Source organism: Scyliorhinus canicula, chromosome 5 (assembly GCF_902713615.1).
Source record: "Scyliorhinus canicula chromosome 5, sScyCan1.1, whole genome shotgun sequence".
Lineage (NCBI taxonomy): Eukaryota > Metazoa > Chordata > Chondrichthyes > Carcharhiniformes > Scyliorhinidae > Scyliorhinus > Scyliorhinus canicula.
Window position 1 is genome coordinate 54051280 of NC_052150.1, and position 20016 is coordinate 54071295.

The following is a 20016-nucleotide window of genomic DNA, read 5'->3' on the forward strand; positions in this document are numbered from 1 at the left end:
TACACTGAGCAGAAATGAGAGAAGAAAAGGGACCAAATGTTAAAGGTAAAGAGAGAGGTAGAAAAGCAGAGACCAGAAGTACGAGCAAGTAAAGGACCCTAATGATTGAAGACTCTACCACTGTTGGTGGGTTGGATAGGGCGGAGGACACATTTGAAGCCAACATGCATGACCTAAGCACAAGTGGGCTACGAGGCTAGAGAAAGTGGCAGAGGCAGGTGGAATACAATCTTCTAAATAGTTTTGAAGGAATACTTTGAAATCGAGGCATTGGTAGTTAATGGACATCAGCCGAATCAGTGATTGGTGATGTGGTGCAGTGCTAGAGATCAGCAGTGGAGTTCGAAATAAACCAAGAGTTCAAAGTGAAAGGAGGTCAACAAAGCAGAGATTAATCTTTCTGTACAAGTTGAGTGGGAGCCAAGGGAAAGGTGAATGATGTTGCTGCATGTGAATAAACAGTCTGGATAATGGGTAGTATGTAGAGTCTGAAGCTTAGTTTGGGGTCATGGAGGACAGAGCTATTTAAAATACATTCTGATGTCAGTCAAGATTCAATAAACAATTTTGCAGTTAGGATTCCAACAAAGTGGTTAAAAGTCATACTGCATATCAGCTGTCACAGGTCTAAAAGTGATGCATTCACATCTGAACTTGTCATTGCTCTTGTGGTGGTGTCCAATCTACACAAAATTTTGCAAAACTGCATCTTTACTGATTAACAGTTAATTATGAGTAGCCCAGCCACAAAAAATATATAAATGCAAGCTATTGCTGTTGGTCACCATTTAGATCTCAACTAACCAGTGAAACAGGCTCACCTCCCTGGTGGTGACCTCGGTTTGTGAGACCTTGCACTTCACAAATCTGCTAATGCTTTTACCCAACAGTGGCTACTCAAAATTAATTGGCTAGATTAAATGCTGAGGTGCTTAGAAGACACTTGATAAATACAAATTTTTCCCCTGGGGGCTGGTTTATCTCACTTGGCTAGACAGCTGATGCAGAGCTAAAGTTATTCATGAAGGCAATGCCTTCTCAACCTTGCCAATCGCCTGAGGTGTGGTGATCCTCCGGTTAAATCACCACCAGTCAGCCCTCCCCTCAAAAGGGAAAGTAGCCCAAGGTCATCTGCGACTAAGGCGATTTTACCGTTACAAACTTTTCTGCTTACGTACAATGTGCTCTACATTTTCTAAAGTTACTTTTTTGTTAATTATTACTTAAATTATGTCACTCACCGTCAACTGTAGCAAAATATTTATTCTGCCATTGGGTGGCACTCCTAAATATAAATAAAGTGACTTCTAGAGCTTGAAGGTTCATTGCATAGATTTTGTGCTCAGCTGTAAAATTAAGAGTCACCCCTTCTGTCCCACGAAACGCACTCAGCCACTTGCGCCCATCTCCATATTTTGACACAACTCAATAGCATCACACAAGCACATATAAATAAATCGGCCCACATTGATTCACAGGCTGTTACATGACATTTTAGGGCAATGCCATGCCTGTACATTCCTTAAGCTTGACTGCATTGGTGCACTGATGCTGCTGACCAAGTTCATTGTATTCTTGTCTAGTCTCTAGAACAGCAAACTTCCACAAACACACTGAACACAGCTTAGCCTATCCTAGTAATCGTTCAACTGATCTATACAGAGCAAGCACATCAATACGTTGTTAGTAAGGAATGAAGTTAAATCGATAGCAAGGAGTGATATAGGATCAGAAGGCATAGAATCTCTGTGGGTAGAGTTGAGGAATCGCAAAGTTGAAAAGATCCTGATGAGAGTTATGTACAGTCCCGTTAGCAGTAGTCAGGATGTGCGGAAGAAAATAAATCAGGAGATAGAAAAGGCATGTAAAAAAGGCAATATTACAATAATCATGGGGGACACCAATATGCAGGTGGACTGGAAAAATCAGGTTGGTAGTGAATCCCAAGAAAAGGAATTTTTGGAACGTTTAAGACATGGATTTTTGGAGCAGCTTGTGACAGAGCCTACTAGGGAACAGATAATTCTGGATTTGGTGATGCGTAATGAGGCAGACATGATTAGGGAACCCTTAGGGAGCAGTGACCACAATATGATAGAATTTACCCTGCAGTTTGAGAGGGAGAAGCTGCAATCAGATGTACGGTATTACAATTAAATAAGGATAACTACAAAGACATGAGGGAGGAGCTGGCCGGAGTTGACTGGAAAAGGAGCCTAGCAGGGAAGACAGTGGAACAGCAATGGCAGGAGTTTTTGGGGGTCATTCATGAGACACAACAGAAATTAATCGCAAGGAGGAGGAAACATGCTAAGGGGAGGACAAGGCATCCATGGCTGACGAGGGAAGTCAAGAACAGCAAAGAAGCAAAAGAAAAAGCAGACAAAGTGGCGGAGATTAGTGCAAAGTCAGAGGATTAGGACAGTAAGAAGTCTTACAACACCAGGTTAAAGTCCAACAGGTTTGTTTCAAACACGAGCTTTCGGAGCGCAGCTCCTTCCTCAGGTACTCTCCATTCACCTGAGGAAGGAGCTGCGCTCCGAAAGCTCGTGTTTGAAACAAACCTATTGGACTTTAACCTGGTGTTGTAAGACTTCTTACTGTGCTCACCCCAGTCCAACGCCGGCATCTCCACATCAGAGGATTAGGAAGCCTTTAAAAGAGAGCACAAGACAACTAACAAAGCAATGGGGGGGGGGAGAGAAGATGAAATATGAGTCCAATCTAGCTCATAACATAAAGGAAGATGGGAAGAGTTTTTTTCAAAATATAAAAGGTAAAAGAGAGGCAAAAATAGACATTGGACTACTGGAAACTGTGGCTATAGAAGTAATAATAGAAAACCAAGAAATGGCAGAGGAACTGGAATAGTTACTATACATCAGTCTTCACGGTGGAAGACACGAGTGGGGTGCCAGAGCTCCAGGAGAATCAGGGGGCAGAGGTGAGTGCAGTGACCATCAGCAAGGCGAAGGCTCTGGGGAAACTGAAAGGTCTGAAGGTGGATCAATCACCTGGACCGGATGGACTACACCCCAGGGTTCTAAAATAGATAGCTGAGGAGATTGTGGAGGAATTGGTGGTGATCTTTCAGGACTCACTGGAGGCAGGAAGGGTCCCAGAGGACTGGAAAGTGGCTGACTTAACACCCCTGTTTAAGAAGGGAGGGAGGCAGAAGACGTGAAATTATAGGCTGGTTAGCCTGACTTTGGTCATTGGTAAGATTTTAGAATCCATTATTAAAGATGAGATTGCAGAGAACTTGGAAGTGCATGGTAAAACAGGACTGAGTCAGCATGGCTTTGTCAAGGGGAGGTCATGTCTGACAAATCTGTTAGAGTACTTTGAGGAATTAACAAGGACGTTAGACAAAGGGGAACCGGTGGGCATGATTTATTTAGATTTTCAGAAGGCCTTTGACAAGGTGCCATATCTGAGACTGTTAAATAAGTTAAAAGCCCATGGTGTGAAGGGTAAGATCCTGGCATGGATAGAGGATTGGCTGGCTGGCAGAAGGCAGAGAATGGGGCTAAAGGAGCCTTTTTCAGGATGGCAGCTGGTGACTAGTGGTGTGCCTTCCTTGGAAGAAGGAACTGAAGGCACTGTTGCTAAGTTCGCAGATGATACACAGATAGAACATAGAACACTACAGCGCAGTACGGGCCCTTCGGCCCTCGATGTTGCGCCGACCTGTGAAACCATCTGAAGCTTATCTGACCTACACTATTCCATTTTCATCCATATGTCTATCCAGTGACCAATTAAATGCCCTTAAAGTTGGCGAGTCTACTACTGTTGCAGGCAGGGCGTTCCACACCCCTACTACTCTCTGAGTAAAGAAACTGCCTCTGACATCTGTCCTATATCTATCACCCCTCAATTTAAAGCTATGTCCCCTCGTGTTGGTCATCACCATCCGAGGAAAAAGACTCTCACTGTCCACCCTATCTAACCCTCTGACTATCTTATATGTCTCTATTAAGTCACCTCTCAGCCTTCTCCTCTCTAACGAAAACAACCTCAATTCCCTGAGCCTTTCCTTGTAAGACCGTCCCTCCATACCAGGCAACATCCTAGTAAATCTGCTCTGAACCCTTTCCAAAGCTTCCACATCCTTCCTATAATGTGGTGACCAGAACTGCACGCAGTACTCCAGGTGCGGGCGCACCAGAGTTATGTACAGCTGCAGCATGACCTTGTGGCTCCGAAACTCAATCCCCCTACTGATAAAGGCTAGCACACCATATGCCTTCTTAACAGCCCTATTAACCTGGGTGGCAACTTTCAGGGATTTATGTACCTGGATGCCGAGATCTCTCTGTTCATCTACACTACCAAGAATCTTGCCATTAGCCCAGTACTCTGCATTCCTGTTACTCCTTCCAAAGTGAACCACCTCACACTTTTCCGCATTAAACTCCATCTGCCACCTCTCAGCCCAGCTCTGCAGCTTATCTATGTCCCTCTGTATCCTATAACATCCTTCAGCATTATCCACAACTCCACCGACCTTCGTGTCATCTGCAAATTTACTAACCCATCCTTCTACACCCTCTTCCAGGTCATTTATAAAAATGACAAACAGCAGTGGCCCCAAAACAGATCCTTGCAGTACACCACTAGTAACTGAACTCCAGGATGAACATTTGCCATCAACCACCACCCTCTGTCTTCTTTCAGCTAGCCAATTACTGATCCAAACCGCTAAAGCACCTTCAATTCCATACTTCCTTATTTTCTGCAATAGCCTACTGTGGGGAACAATTTTCTGCAATAGCTTACTGAAATCCATATACACCACATCAACAGCTTTACCCTGATCCACCTGTTTGGTCACCTTCTCAAAAAACTCAATAAGGTTTGTGAGGCATGACCTACCCTTCACAAAACCGTGTTGACTATCGCTAATCAACTTGTTCTTTTCAAGATGATTATAATCCCTATCTCTTATAACCTTTTCCAACATTTTACCCACAACCGAAGTAAGGCTCACAGGTCTATAATTACCAGGGTTGTCTCTACTCCCCTTCTTGAACAAGGGGACAACATTTGCTATCCTCCTGTCTTCCGGCACTATTCCTGTCGACAAAGACGACATAAAGATCAAGGACAAAGGCTCTGCAATCTCCTCCCTGGCTTCCCAGAGAATCCTAGGATAAATCCCATCTGGCCCAGGGGACTTATCTATTTTGACATTTTCCAAAATTGCTAACACCTCCTCCTTTTGAACCTCAATTCCATCTAGCCTGGTCGACTGAACCCGAGTGTTCTCCTCGACAACACTGTCTTTCTCCAGTGTAAACACTGACGAAAAATATCCATTTAACGCTTCCCCTATCTCCTCTGATTCCACACACAACTTTCCACTACTATCCTTGATTGGCCCTAATCTTACTCTAGTCATTCTTTTGTTCCTGATATACCTATAGAAAGCCTTAGGGTTTTCCTTGATCCTATCCGGCAACGACTTTTCGTGTCCTCTCCTCGCTCTTCTTAACTCTCCCTTTAGGTCCTTCCTGGCTAACTTGTAACTCTCAAGTGCCCTAACTGAGCCTTCATGTCTCATCCTAACATAAGCCTTCTTCTTCCTCTTGACAAGTGCTTCAACTTCCTTAGTAAACCACGGTTCCCTTGCTCGAAAACTTCCTCCCTGCCTGACAGGTACATACTTATCAAGGACACGCAGTAGCTGTTCCTTGAAAAAGCTCCACATTTCGATTGTACCCATCCCCTGCAGTTTCCTTCCCCATCCTATACATCCTAAATCTTGCCGAATAGCATCATAATTGCCTTTCCCCCAGCTATAATTCTTGCCTTGGGGTATATACCTATCCCTGCCCATTGCTAAAGTAAACATAATCGAGTTGTGATCACTATCACCAAAGTGCTCACCTACATCTAAATCTAACACCTGGCCGGGTTCATTACCCAGTACCAAATCCAATGTGGCCTCGCCCCTTGTTGGCCTGTCTACATACTGTGTCAGAAAACCCTCCTGCACACACTGCACAAAAACTGACCCATCTATAGTACTCGAACTATAGTATTTCCAGTCAATATTTGGAAAGTTAAAGTCCCCCATAACAACTACCCTGTTACTCTCGCTCCTGTCGAGAATCATCTTTGCAATCCTTTCCTCTACATCTCTGGAACTATTCGGAGGTCTATAGACAACTCCCAACAGGGTGACCTCTCCTCTACTGTTCCTAACCTCAGCCCATACTACCTCAGTAGACGAGTCCTCAAGCGTCCTTTCTACCGCCGTAATACTTTCCTTGATTAACAATGCCACACCCCCCCCCCTCTTTTACCATCTTCTCTGTTCTTACAGAAACATCTAAATCCTGGAACCTGCAACAACCATTCCTGTCCCTGCTCTACCCATGTCTCCGAAATCGCCACAACATCGAGATCCCAGGTACCAACCCATGCTGCAAGCTCACCCACCTTATTCCGGATGCTCCTGGCGTTGAAGTAGACACACTTCAAACCAGCGTCCTGCTTGCCGGTGCCCTCTTTCGAACTTTTAACCCTATCCCTGACCTCACTACTCTCAACATCCTGTACACTGGGACTACAATTTAGGTTCCCATCCCCCTGCTGAATTAGTTTAAACCCCCCCCGAAGAGCACTAGCAAATCTTCCCCCTGCAGAGGGACAGGTTGTATTGAGCAAGCAGGCGGGCAGCAGAAGGACTTGGACAGGCTAAGAGAGCTGGCAAAGAAGTGGAGATGGAATACAATGTGGAAAAGTGTGAGGTTATTCACTTTGGAAGAAATGGAGGCGTAGACTATTTTCTAAATGGGGAAATGCTTCGGAAGGGACTTGAGTTCTTGTTCACAATTCTCTTAAGGTTAACGTGCGGGTTCAGTCGGCAGTTAGGAAGGCAAATGCAATGATAGCATTCATGCCGAGAGGGCTAGAATACAAGACCAGGGATGTACTTCGGAGGCTTTAATAGGCTCTGGTTAGACCCCATTTGGAGTATTGTGAACAGTTTTGGGTCCGTATTTAAGAAAGGATGCACTGGCCTTGTAAAGGGTCCAGAGGAGGTTCACAAGAATGATCCCTGGAATGAAGAGCTTGTCGTACGAGGAACGGTCGAGGACGCCGGATCTGTACTCGGAGTTTAGAAGGGTGAGAGGGGATCTTATTGAAACTTATAGGATACTGAGAGGCCTGGATAGAGAGGATGTTTCCACTAGTAGGAAAAACTAGAACCAGAGGGCACAATTTCAGACTAAAGGAACGATCCTTTAAAACGGAGATGAGGAGGGATTTCTTCAGCCAGAGGGTGGTGAATCTGTGGAACTCTTTGCTGCAGAAGGCTGTGGTGGCCAAATCATTGAGTGTTGTTAAGACAGAGATAGATAGGTTCTTGATTATTAAGGGGATTAGGGATTCTGGGGAGAAGGCAGGAGAATGGGGATGAAAAAATATCTATCAGCCATGATTGTATGGTGGAGGGCAGCGCGGTGACGCAGTGGTTAGCACTGCTGTCTATGGTACAGAGGACCTGGGTTCGATCCTGGCCCTGAGTCACTGTCCGTGTGAAGTTTGCACATTCTCCTCATGTCTGCGTGGGTTTCACCCCCACAACCCAAAGACGTGCAGGGTAGGTGGATTAGCCACATTACATTTCCCCTTAATTGGAAAAAAATAATTGGATACTCTAAATTTATTTTTTAAAAATGATTGAACGGTGGAGCAGAGTCGATGGTCCCAGTGGCCTAATTCTGCTCCTATGTCTTATGGTCTAATACAAAGAAAGCATTTGCACATTTAGACAAGTTAAGTGTTGCTTTCTAGATCCAGTCAGGTAAAAGCAACCAATTAATTTCCTCTTAAATGTTCTACTACTTGAGCTACTGTATTAGCTACCCATTATTTAAGTTAGGTAACAAGCACTTTTTCCAGAAACAAAACACAAATAATTATCGACTGCTCCAACTGGCATGTCCTACACAGTTGTAATGTTTTAAGCATCAAAATACACACACTCCCCACCCACCCTGGGCCATATTATCCCAAGAAGTAAACCGATTAATATGCAAGTCAAGCAGGGGAAAACCCTGCAGTCCCTTTCCAACAATCCTTAGCAATCAAAATGAGTTCACTTCAAATTAGTCCAAAACATTTCAGGATACCTACTGCAGAGTTACAGCACAGACAAGCCATTAAGTCCAACTGATCTGTATCAGTGTTCATGTCTCACAAGAGCTTCCATTCACCTTTTCATCTCACCCAATCAATACATCCTTCCATTTCTTCCTCTTCCATGTATTTATTTAGCTTCTCCTTATACACATCTATGCTATTTCACAATCTCACTGCTCTCTGGGTAAAGATTTATCCCGATTCCTTACTGAATTTATCAGTAGCTTTCATATTTATGGTCCCTAGTTTTGGACCAGCCCCATGACCAAGTGGAAACATTGCTTTGCCTACCCAATCACAGAATCATAGAATTTACAGTGCAGTAGGAGGCCATTCAGCCCACCGAGTCTGCATCAGCCCATCGAGTCTGCATCAGCCCTCGGAAAGAGCACCCCACATAAGCCCACGCCTCCACCCTATCCCCGTAACTCAGTAACCTAACTTAACCTTTTTGGACACTAAGGGCAATTTAGCATGGCCAATTCATCTAACCTGCACATCTTTGGACTTTGGGAAACCCATGCAGACACGGGGAGAACGTGCAGACTCCACACAGACAGTGACCCAAGTCAGGAATCGAACCTGGGACCCTGGAGCTGTGAATCAAACCATTTAGTAGAATATTGACCTACCAGGTCATCCACAATGTCTGCTTCTCCAGAGCAAAGAACCCAGCCTGTCTGAGTCTTGCCCGATAAGAATATCCCACACCAGCCCAGAACAGTCTCAACCCATTTGAAGGAATTCAGTGAGTTAATATTCAGTGCTGTGCGAGCGAGCAACCCATTTCACAAGGTCGCAGACATCTGGGAATATGGAGAGTTGCCTGACATCTACCCGGCTCTGTGAGAAACTCTGTTACATCAATACAAAATAATTCTTTAACAATTAGATGTTTTGTGGCACATTGTTACAGGATGTTTAACCTCATTCTATATTATTGCCCTCAACAAAGGTACCTACCTGAACTTTGACGGCTCATTTCAATCTGGGTCTGTTGCAGTTTGGAAGGTCGTTTCAAGCAATGTCCCACCTGTGAAACAAGCTTCCTGGCGTTGAACTGAAGAAGAATCATTGCAATTACAGGCTGATTCTGAAACAACAATTAAAAATAAAATGATGGATGAATAGAAGAAACCTTACAAGTGGTTAAGCTCCTGGTCTGCTGCTGTGGATCCTCAACAAAGACAAGCATTAGGGTGTAAATAGACTGGGGTGTGGGGGAGGAGCTGTGAGTAAATTAGACAAGGGCAGAGGCCGAGGTGAGACTGGAGCTGTTGCTGTGTGTGACTCAAGCTTTATGTTTAAAGGTGATCGTGGAGCTGTCAGCAGAGCGCCAGCTGGGCCTGTCCCCGAGAAGACTCGAGCCCAGATCCAGCCCGAGGTCCTGCGGCCCACAGGCGGTACCTGTCCTCCTCAGCCCCGGTTAACCACCTGCAGAAGCTGAGGTGTCTCCCACTCCCCACCCTCCCGTCCCGGGCAGGGTAAAATGACCCACTGCACTCGCTGATTTACCTGCGCTTGCACAGAAGCGGCGGGAAGAGCAGCACACAGCTGCAAACTGCACCTTCCGCCCCACTCCCCGCACCAGCGGCTGTTCAGACCGGGACGGAAGGGAAGAGGGCGCCCCCTGCAGCACTGGCGGCTACTCCTCCCAGTGCAGCGTGGAGGGCAGCACGTCCCCTCTCTCAGGCCAGTGTAAACAACAGCGCCCCGCCCACAAGGGCATCTGCCAACAATGACTGAACTCATCCTAATCTGGCAGCCCTGCAAAATGTCTCCTTCAATGCATCACCCTCCTTTGGCGCAGAGCCATGAGCGAGCCCCACTCACCATTGAGGAGAATGCTGCAGCACAGTAACAGAAAGACACAAGAATTAGAAGGAGGAGTTGGCCACCAGGCCCTTCAAGCCTGCCCCGCCATTCAATATGATCATGTGCCCGCTTCAACTCCTTTTCTGTGCCATGATCCCATAGCCCTCCATTCCTCGATCTATCAAATATTTACCCACCTCCACTTCAACTACTTATGGTGACCATGGGTAGCACAGGCAGCACCGTAGCACAGTGGTTAGCACAGTTGCTTCACAGCTCCAGGGTTCCAGGTTCGATTCACGACTTGGGTCACTGTCTGTGTGGAGTCTGCACGTTCTCCCCGTGTCTGCGTGGGTTTCCTCTGGGTGCTCCGATTTCCTCCCACCGTCCAAAGATGTGCAGGTTAGGTGGATTGGCCATGCTAAATTTCCCTTAGTGTCCAAAAAGGTTAAGTGGGATTATTGAGTTACGGGGATAGGGTGGAGTCATGGGCTTGGGTGAGGTGCTCTTTTCAAGGGCTGGTGCAGACTCGATGGACTGATTGACCTCCCTCTGCACTGTAAGTTCTATGATTCTATGACCCAGTCTCCACCACCCTCCGGGGAAGAGAGTTCCAGAGATTCACGATCCTCTGCAAGAAGAAATTTCTGCACATCTCAGTTTTAAATGACCGGCTCTTTATCTTGTTGCTATGTCCTCTTGTTCGAGACTCTCCGGATGTCTCCCAGGAATCAAAGACTGAATCTATGTCAGAGAATGGTAAAATGGTTACACAACAGAAGAAGGCCATTGTGATCCGTTATGTCCGTGTCCGTTCGCAAGAACAACTCAACTAGTTTCACACCCCATCTTTCCCCCACTGTTCCTTCCTGCAATTTTCAAATTATGTTTGTAAGGCCTCAATTAAACCTGGCTACACCACACTCAGGCAGCGAATTAAATACTGAGCACATCTTGTCTAAAAAAAGCATTCCCCCACCATTGCTTCTTTTGCTAATCATCTTTAATCAGTGTCCTCTGCTTCTCCTGTTATGGGCCAGGGTTTAGAGAACCCCAAAGTGTATCATGGAGTTCACCTAACCCACAACTGTTACTAGATTGTGGTAGGGGAGCACACGGCCCACTCTACAGCTATGGTACAGCAGAGAACGAAAGGTATTTTTTAAAGCAAAACAATGTTTATTCTATGAACTCAAGTTAACCTTTTTAAAACATACAGTGAACATCCTAGCGACCATCAATTCAAATACAACCCCAAAGAATACAACACAAAGTAATCCTTACTTTACTTTTAACATCCATAAGACATTTAAAAAACCCTTTTAACAGAAGCACATCAGGTTTAAATTCACAACTGAGAACAGTTATCACTCTGAATTCACCAAATGATCAAGAGATAGTCTTTACATGGAAGAGAGAACAACATTACACATTCTGTGGCTGACTGCAGCTCCAACACTGAAACAAAACCAATAAAACACAGACACACCCAAGCTTTTCTCAAAGTGAAACTAAAAGGCAGAGCCAGAACTCAGGTCCACCCACACTCTGACATCACTGCAGTAACATGAGCAGACAAACATTTCTTAAAGTGGCATTCTCATGACACCTCCCCCCCAAGAAAAAAAAGAACCATCAACTTCAAGATAGTTTCATTTTTCACCTTTTCACTATCCTTTAAGAAATGCACTCAATAAATATACCTTTTTGTTTCAGAAAACAACATACGCAAACAGGTATAATAATATAGTCCATTTTTGTTCTTCTTCCTCCAACTGAACCTGCTTCTGTTCTTCACATTCGTGACAAAGCATTGGCCATCACGTTATCTTGTCCTGCCACATGTACTATTTTTAAATGAAATGGCTGTAACAATAAACTCCAGCGAAACAGCCTCGCATTGTTATTCCGGAATCGCTCCAAAAGCGTCAATGGATTATGATCAGCACATATAATGGTGTCAGACGGATTGCTGGTCACATAAATGTGAAAATGTTGCAAAGCCAGCACCAAACTCAAAGTCTCCTTCTCAGTTGTTGAATACTTTTTCTGGTGAGAATTAAATTTCTTTGAAAAATAACCAATAGGCCGCTCTAGCCTTTCATTGTTGTCTTGTAGAAGCACCACACCTACATCACTCGCGTCAACCGCCACTTTGAATGGTTTCATATAATTTGGGATGGCTAACACAGGAGCAGAGGTTAACACAGCCTTCAGGCCGTCAAATGCCTGTTGACACTCCGCTGTCCACTGGAATTTGTTACACTTCTTGAGCAAGTCCGTCGGTGGAGCAACCACACTGCTAAAATTCGGGACAAATTTCCGGTAAAATCACATTATTTCCCGCGTGTCGAGGGTATAGGAAACTCCCCAATAACTTTTGTTTTCACATCCCGTGGGCCCATTCGACCCTGTCTGATTATATGGCCAAGGAAAGTGACTTGGGCTTTTCCAAATTTACTTTTGGCTAAGTTTATCACCAAACCCACCTCCTGAAGTCGATCAAATAACTCCATCTGATGCTTCAAATGCTCTGTCCATGTCTGTCTAAAAATTACCAGATCGTTGATGTACCGCACAATGTGGCTGGGATATTTGTCATGCCAAATGGCATAACTTTGAAATGGTATATACTATCTGGAGTCACAAAAGCTGAAATCTCCTTCGCTCTTTCGGAGCAAGGTACCTGCCAGTAACCTTATCCAGTTCGGAAATAAAAGCTGATTGTCCAACCTTCTCAATGCAATTCTCCAAATGTGGGATAGGATAAGAGTCCTTTCTTGTAACTTTCTATAGTCCACAAACAACCATTGGGTACCGTCTTGTTTAGGTACAATCACTCTGGGTGAGCTCCATTGGCTGCAACCCACTTCAATTATGCCATTTTTAAGCATACTCTCAATCTCTTTGTTAACCTGTGCCAATTTTAAAGTGTTATGTCTGTATGGATGGTGTTTGATCGGAACAGCATTTCCCACATCTACATCATGTATAGCCATTTTAGTACTTCCCAATTTATCTCTACAAACTTGCCCATGTGATATCAATAACTCTTTCAGGTCAGTCCCTTTTTCCTCTGGAAGGTAACTCAACAATTTTAACATCCTCATTTTCCAATTTAATTTGAGGTTAGTTAAATTCACAGTCATCTGGATTTTGGTTCGTCAATTTGAGTTTGAATCATTAAAATCTCCTCCTTTTTCTCTCCTTCCCTTTCAAAGTACCTTTTAAGCATATTGACATGGCACACTTGGTGAGACTTCTTTCTATCTGGCGTTTTTACCACATAATTCACCTCACTTAATGTCCTTTCAATCTGATAAGGTCCACAAAACCTTGCTTTTAAAGGTTCACCTAGTACTGGTAACAATACTAAAACTTTATCTCCACTGGCAAAACTATGAACTTTGGATTTCTTGTCCTCTACCCATTTCATCACATTTTGTGCAACTGTCAAATGTTGTCTAGCCAATTCACCTGCTCTATTTAATCGTTCGGTGAGATTTGACACGTAATCAAATAATGTAATTTCCGATTTCTCACTCACCAATTTTTCCTTAATCAATTTAAGTGGTCCTCTTATGTCATGGCCAAATATTAGTTCAAAAGGACTGAATTTGGTTGACTCATTAGGTGATTCCCTAATTGCAAACAGTACGACTGGAATTCCTTTATCCCAATCCTCTGCATAATCTTGACAATAAGCCCTCAACATTGTCTTTAATGTCTGATGCCACCTTTGTAACGCTCCCTGAGATTCTGGATGGTACACAGTTGATTTAAATTGTTTTATTCCTAAGCTATCCATAACTTCTTTGACTAACCTTGAGGTAAAATTCAATCCTTGATCCGATTGTATTTCTGTGGGTAGTCCATATCTAGTAAAGAATTTAGGTAACTCCTCCACAATCTTTTCAGCTGTAATATTACATACTAGAATGGCCTCTGTAAACCTAGAAGACACATCCATTATAGTCAAAAGATATTGGGCGGGACTCTCCTGTACCCGGCAGGGCGAGGGTCCCGGTGGGACGAAGTGGTGTGAACCACTCCGGCGTTGGGCCGCCCCAAAGGTGCGGAATCCGTTGAGTGCCAGCACGTGCTGGCGCCATCCCCGCGTATGCACGGGAGGGTTTGTCTCCGCATCGGCCATCGCGGAGGACCACAGCGGACGATGCGGAGAAATAGAGTGCCCTATGGCACAGGCCCGCCCATGGATCGGTGGGCCCCGAATGGGGGCCAGGCCACCGTGGGGGCACCTCCCGGGGCCAATTCCCCCGCGACCTCCCAGGAACCCCGGAGCCCGCCCGCTTCGCCAGTTCTCACCGGTAAGGGACCTACTCTGATTTACGTCGGCGTGACCGGCTATAGACGGGCAGGACTTCGGCCCATCGCGGGCCAGAGAATTCGGGCGGCCCCGGCGCCCATTGAGTCGCGCCAGACCCTGCCATTCTCCGAGGCGGATGGTGGGACTCACGCCGGGCTAGTTTTTGGGGAGTGAGAGAATTGGGAGGACAGCGGGGGCTGGGATTCACGGCAACCCCCGACGATTCTTCCACACGGCGCGGGGTCGGAATCCCGCCCATTGATTTCCACTTTTCGTTTTAGAAAGTGGTCCTATGCAATCAATTAGGACCCTTGTAAAAGGTTCCTCAAATGCTGGAATGGGTATTAAGGGTGCTGGTTTTATCACTGCTTGAGGTTTCCCTATCACTTGACACGTGTGACATGAATGACAACATTTAACTACATCTTTATGTAGTCCAGGCCAATAAAAATGTTTTTGTGTTTTAGCTTGAGTTTTCCTTATTCACAAATGACCTCCCACTGGTACCTCATGTGCAACTCGCAACACCTCCTTCCTGTACCCTACCGGCAATACTACTTGATGAACTTCTGCCCACTTTTCATCCACCTGCACATGTAAAGGTCTCCATTTTCTCATCGAGACATGACTTTTACGGTAATAACACTCTGTGATACACTCAGATTCCTCTTCCGTGGATAGAACATAGAACATAGAACATCGAACAGTACAGCACAGAACAGGCCCTTCGGCCCTCAATGTTGTGCTGAGCCATGATCACCCTACTCAAACCCACGTATCCACCCTATACCCGTAACCCAACAACCCCCCCTTAACCTTACTTTTATTAGGACACTACGGGCAATTTAGCATGGCCAATCCACCTAACCCGCACATCTTTGGACTGTGGGAGGAAACCGGAGCACCCGGAGGAAACCCACGCACACAGGGGGAGGACATGCAGACTCCACACAGGCAGTGACCCAGCCAGGAATCGAACCTGGGACCCTGGAGCTGTGAAGCATTTATGCTAACCACCATGCTACCCTGCTGACCCTTTCTGATACTTTCTGATACATCCGTTTTATTTCTATATCTTTCTGTTTCTCAATCATCTGATCAAAAATCGTTTCTGATAATTGTACTTCAACTTTATCTTCAATCTTTGATTTCTCCTCTTGTCTTAACATGTGACTTTGCAACCTTGTTACCACACAATCTGGAAAAATCCCAGGACATTCGTCCTTCAACACTTTAGTTGTCTGATTTCCCACTGGCTTATCAACCACAGTAGGCATCACTCCCACCTGCAATCCAGCTATATCATTATCCAAGATAAATTGTATTCCTGGACAAGATAGTTTCTCTATTATAGATCATAGATCATAGATCATAGATCATAGAATTTACAGTGCAGAAGGAGGCCATTCGGCCCATCAAGTCTGCACCGGCTCTTGGAAAGAGCACCCTACCCAAGGTCAACACCTCCACCCTATCCCCATAACCCAGTAACCCCACCCAACACTAAGGGCAATTTTGGACACTAAGGGCAATTTAGCATGGCCAATCCACCTAACCTGCACATCTTTGGACTGTGGGAGGAAACCGGAGCACCCGGAGGAAACCCACGCACACACTGGGAGGCTGTGCAGACTCCGCACAGACATTGACCCAAGCCGGGAATCGAATCTGGGACCCTGGAGCTGTGAAGCGATTGTGCTATCCACAATGCTACTGTGCTGCCCGTATTACTCCTTCAAAAGTATAATTTCTCTGAGAGCTTCATACGTTTGGTCTATTTTCAAAGCCGTTATCCACCTATCAAAATTACTCTGTTTGACCCTTTCAAACTCCATGTATGTTTGACCAAATTGTAGGCTTCAGGCACTAGTTCATATGCACCTAAGATGGATTTTTTCACCTCCTCACACATCCCAGTTACCTCCTCCGGTAGTGATGCAAACACTTCACTAGCCCGACCTATCAGGTTTGTTTGAATCAGCAATACCCACATGTCCTGTGGCCGTTTCATTTTTTTAGCCATCTTCTCAAATGAAATGAAAAAGGCTTCTACCTCCTTCTCGTCAAACCTTGGCAATGCTTGGACATATTTAAATAGATCCCCACCAAGCCTTCAACTTTGACGCTCTTTCTCTTTATCCTCATCATCAAATTGTACATTTCCCTTTAAATCCGCCTATTTTAATTGACTGTCATGTTTTATGGCCATTTTCCGAAGTTCAAACTCTCTCTCTTTCTTTTTCCTCTCTATCACTTTCGTATTCAAGCTGCTTTAATTCTTTCTCATGTTCCATTTGTTTAATTTGTAACTGAATTTTTGCCATTTCCAATGAGTCCGACTGTATCTCAGGCAATTTTAAATGCTTAGCCACCGCCATAATTACCTCATCTTTTCGCATTTTGTTAACTGCAATGTTTTTGCCAAATCTAATAGTCTGCTTTTAGTCTCTGTCCGTAAGGCACTGCATGTGACCGTCTCCACCCCAAAAACTTCAGAGCCTCTGAAAGAGCCATTGTCCACAACACACTCCCCACTTAAACTAGAATACCACACCTGAAAAGCAACCACAATATGCTCACCCCTCACTGTCTTTAGGCTCACTAAGCCAATCCAATAGATAGACTTTTATCCCGGACAAGCCCCCAATTTGTTATGGGCCAGGGTTTAGAGAATCCCAAAGTTCACCTGACCCACAACTTTTACTAGATTGTGGGATGGGGAGCACACGGCCCAATCTATAGGTGTGGTAAAGCAGAGAACGAAAAGTATTTGTTAAAGCAAAACAATGTTTATTCTTTGAACTCAAGTTAACCTTTGTAAAACATGCAGTGAACATCTTAGCAACCATCAATTCAAATACAACCCCCAAAGAACACAACACTAAGTAATCCTTACTTTCCTTTTAACATCCATAAGACTTTAAAAAAAAACCTTTTAACAGAAGCACATCAGGTTTAAATTCACTACTGAAAACAGTTATCACTCTGAATTCACCAAATGATAAAGAGACAGTCTTTACATGGCAGAGAGAACAACATTACACCTTCTGTGGCTGACTGCAGCTCCAACACTGAAATAAAACAAAAAAAAAACACAGACACACCCAAGCTTGTCTCAAAGTGAAACTAAAAAAGCAGAGCCGGAGCTCAGCTCCACCCACACTCTGACATCACTGCAGTAACATGAGCCAGCAAACATCTCTTAAAGTGACATTCTCATTCTCATGACACTCCACCCTTCCACCAGTGGGAATAGTTTCTCCCTAACCACCCTGTCCAAATCACCAATGTTTTGAAACACCTCTGCCACATTTCCTCTTAATCTTCTCCAAGAAAACCAACCCATTTCCAATCTGTCCACTTAGCTGAAGTTCCTCATCCGTTGAGCTATTCTCATGAATCCTTTCTGCACCCTTTCTAATGCCTTCATATACGATGTTGATCGATAACACTCTGTGAAACACCTTGGGATATTTTGCTATATAAATGCAATCATCCTGCTTCATACCTGATCCAATTTGAAAAATCTTGCCCTTTCAAAAACGTCTGAATGAAACTATTTGCCTTTTTCTGATCACTTACTGTAATGTCACCGCATACTGTAATGTCACCAGCACATTTTAAGATATTACAGGAAGTGCCCTCCTTCATATTATTTTGAATAGTGTGAATGTGTGGAACACCTTCAGAGCTAGGCATTATCTCAAGCCAAAGATTCTTGCATTCATCATCATTCGTCCTTTCAATCTGCAAACTGGTTTTCGATTCAATAACTAATTTGCTCTTAATCCTGTGAGATTTTTTTAAACCTAAATAATATTCAGGGGCTGTGTTATATGACCAGGGCAAAGCTTCCAACTGATTAAATTTCTTTCCTGGAATGTCCGCTGTGTGGTAATGTTACAGCAGGCTATTTGGTGGAATATGATAATGTCACTCAAAAACGTCTGTTAAATAACATTACTTCTAATCGTCTAAGTAACATTTCCATGAATTGTTTTAAAACATGGAATCTTAAACACTAGAAGGTGGGTGTAACTGAAGCAAACAAGCTCTGAAAGAGAAAAATGACCTTGACATTCACATGCAAGTCTTAATTTAAGTGAGTGTAAATATCAGTGCCACACACTTCGAAATGCTGCATGTACTTTATGCATTTTCTTGGCTCACAGATACAAGGCCTCAATTTTAACAGCTCCCTCATCTGCCACCATCATAGCCACCTTTATGAGCTTTTATTTACAGATATACATCACAGACATGCACCTCCTAATCCAGTCTGTTACAATAGAATAGAATCATATAAAGGCTACAGCACAAAGGAGGCTATTTGGCCCATCTTGTCCATGCCAGCCCGAGGAAACTCAGGCGCTCTTTCTAATCCTACCTACCTGAACCCGGTCCATAGTCCTGTATCTTACAGCAGTTAAGGTGCACTTCTCGGTAACTTTTTAAAAGAGTTTAGGGTCTCTGCCTCCACCTCAGGCAGATAATTCCAGACTTTCACTACCCGCTGCATAAAAAGTTATTCCTCATGTCCCCATTACACCTTCTGCCACTTATCTTGAATCTATCAACAGGATTCTCCACCAGCGTGATTCTCCATTTTGCCGGCGCCCAGGACAGCGTGGGGCTGCCCATGATGGGGGGGGGGGGGGGGGGGGGGGGGGGAAGGTGGGGGGTAGACCCTGGGGGGAATTGGGGAAGGACAAACGCTCGTGGAACTACCATGCCATTCCCTGGATCTTGTGTAACCATTCCGGAGGCAACCATTGTCCCTGTCCGTCTGCCGTGCCGATCACCCATAACCCCACCCACTGCTGAGGCTGCTGGCTGCGCGGCTGAAGACTTTTGCTGAAAGGGAATTGGTAATCATAGTTCAGTGAACATTTCACAGATATCAAGTGGATGGGTGGGCAATGTAGCATGTGGGAGTCATTGCCTCGCATCCCAATCGCACTCTGATGCCAGAACACTGTGCTTGAACAATGCGGGATGTAACACCACGCACTCAACATCCGAAAATCCAATGGATGGGACACAGCTCCGGGGACATGCCCATGGCCGGAGGGTGGGAGAGTGCCATAGGGAGGCAGGGTGCCTGGAGAAATGGGTGAAGGGTCCGGAGGTCGGCCCGCATTGCGGAAGAAAGTGACAGAGGCATCATAATGGTTGTGCAAAATGGAGTATAATGTGCTGTACAATACAACACTCCTGGTGGCGCTGTCCCCAACCCCAGTCTCCAACTCCTACTTATCCCCCCCCCACATCCCCTTCCCCGGTGCCCTCAGCGATCCTCAATGTGCCTGGCCCTCGTAGCACTACCACTACTTCTCGGTGTTTCCCCAGATGCACATCTGAGGTGGAGGCTGCCAGCTGCCTATCTTGTCCCGTGGCCTTCGATGCTCCTGGCGAGCGTCCTCTGGGGGCTCTGGAGCCAGGAGAACCCTGGCTCACTTGTCGGCGGCACAGGCACAGCCACGCCACCCTGTCCCATGTGCTGACCTCGAGACACGGCCTCAACAGGGTGGTGGAACTCGGGAGAGCTGGTGCTCATCATCGCATGGGCAATGGGTTGGCACTAAGCGCCCTCTCCTCCGATAGCTGCCCTTAGGGCCCTGGGATTCTCCTCGGGGCGGAGGGGCAGCTGGTTTGAGCCCCGGCTGCCCCTGAATCATCTGGCTCTTCCACCTCCGGCTTCTCTCCATGGTCTGCAC

At 45.2% G+C, this 20016-nt stretch overlaps 1 protein-coding gene across 1 annotated transcript in view; it reads right to left on the reverse strand.

The window, feature by feature from the left end:
• Positions 1 to 9834, reverse strand: part of sirt5 (sirtuin 5) — a 51645-nt gene extending 41811 nt beyond the window's left edge. The window contains exons 1-2 of the mRNA XM_038797091.1: positions 9673 to 9834; positions 9121 to 9250 (exon numbers count right to left, since the gene is read on the reverse strand). Of these exons, the coding sequence (XP_038653019.1) occupies positions 9121 to 9232 (112 nt within the window). The 5' untranslated portion in view covers positions 9233 to 9250; positions 9673 to 9834. The remainder of the gene's footprint in view (positions 1 to 9120; positions 9251 to 9672) is intronic.
• Between the last annotated feature and the right edge of the window lie 10182 nt (positions 9835 to 20016).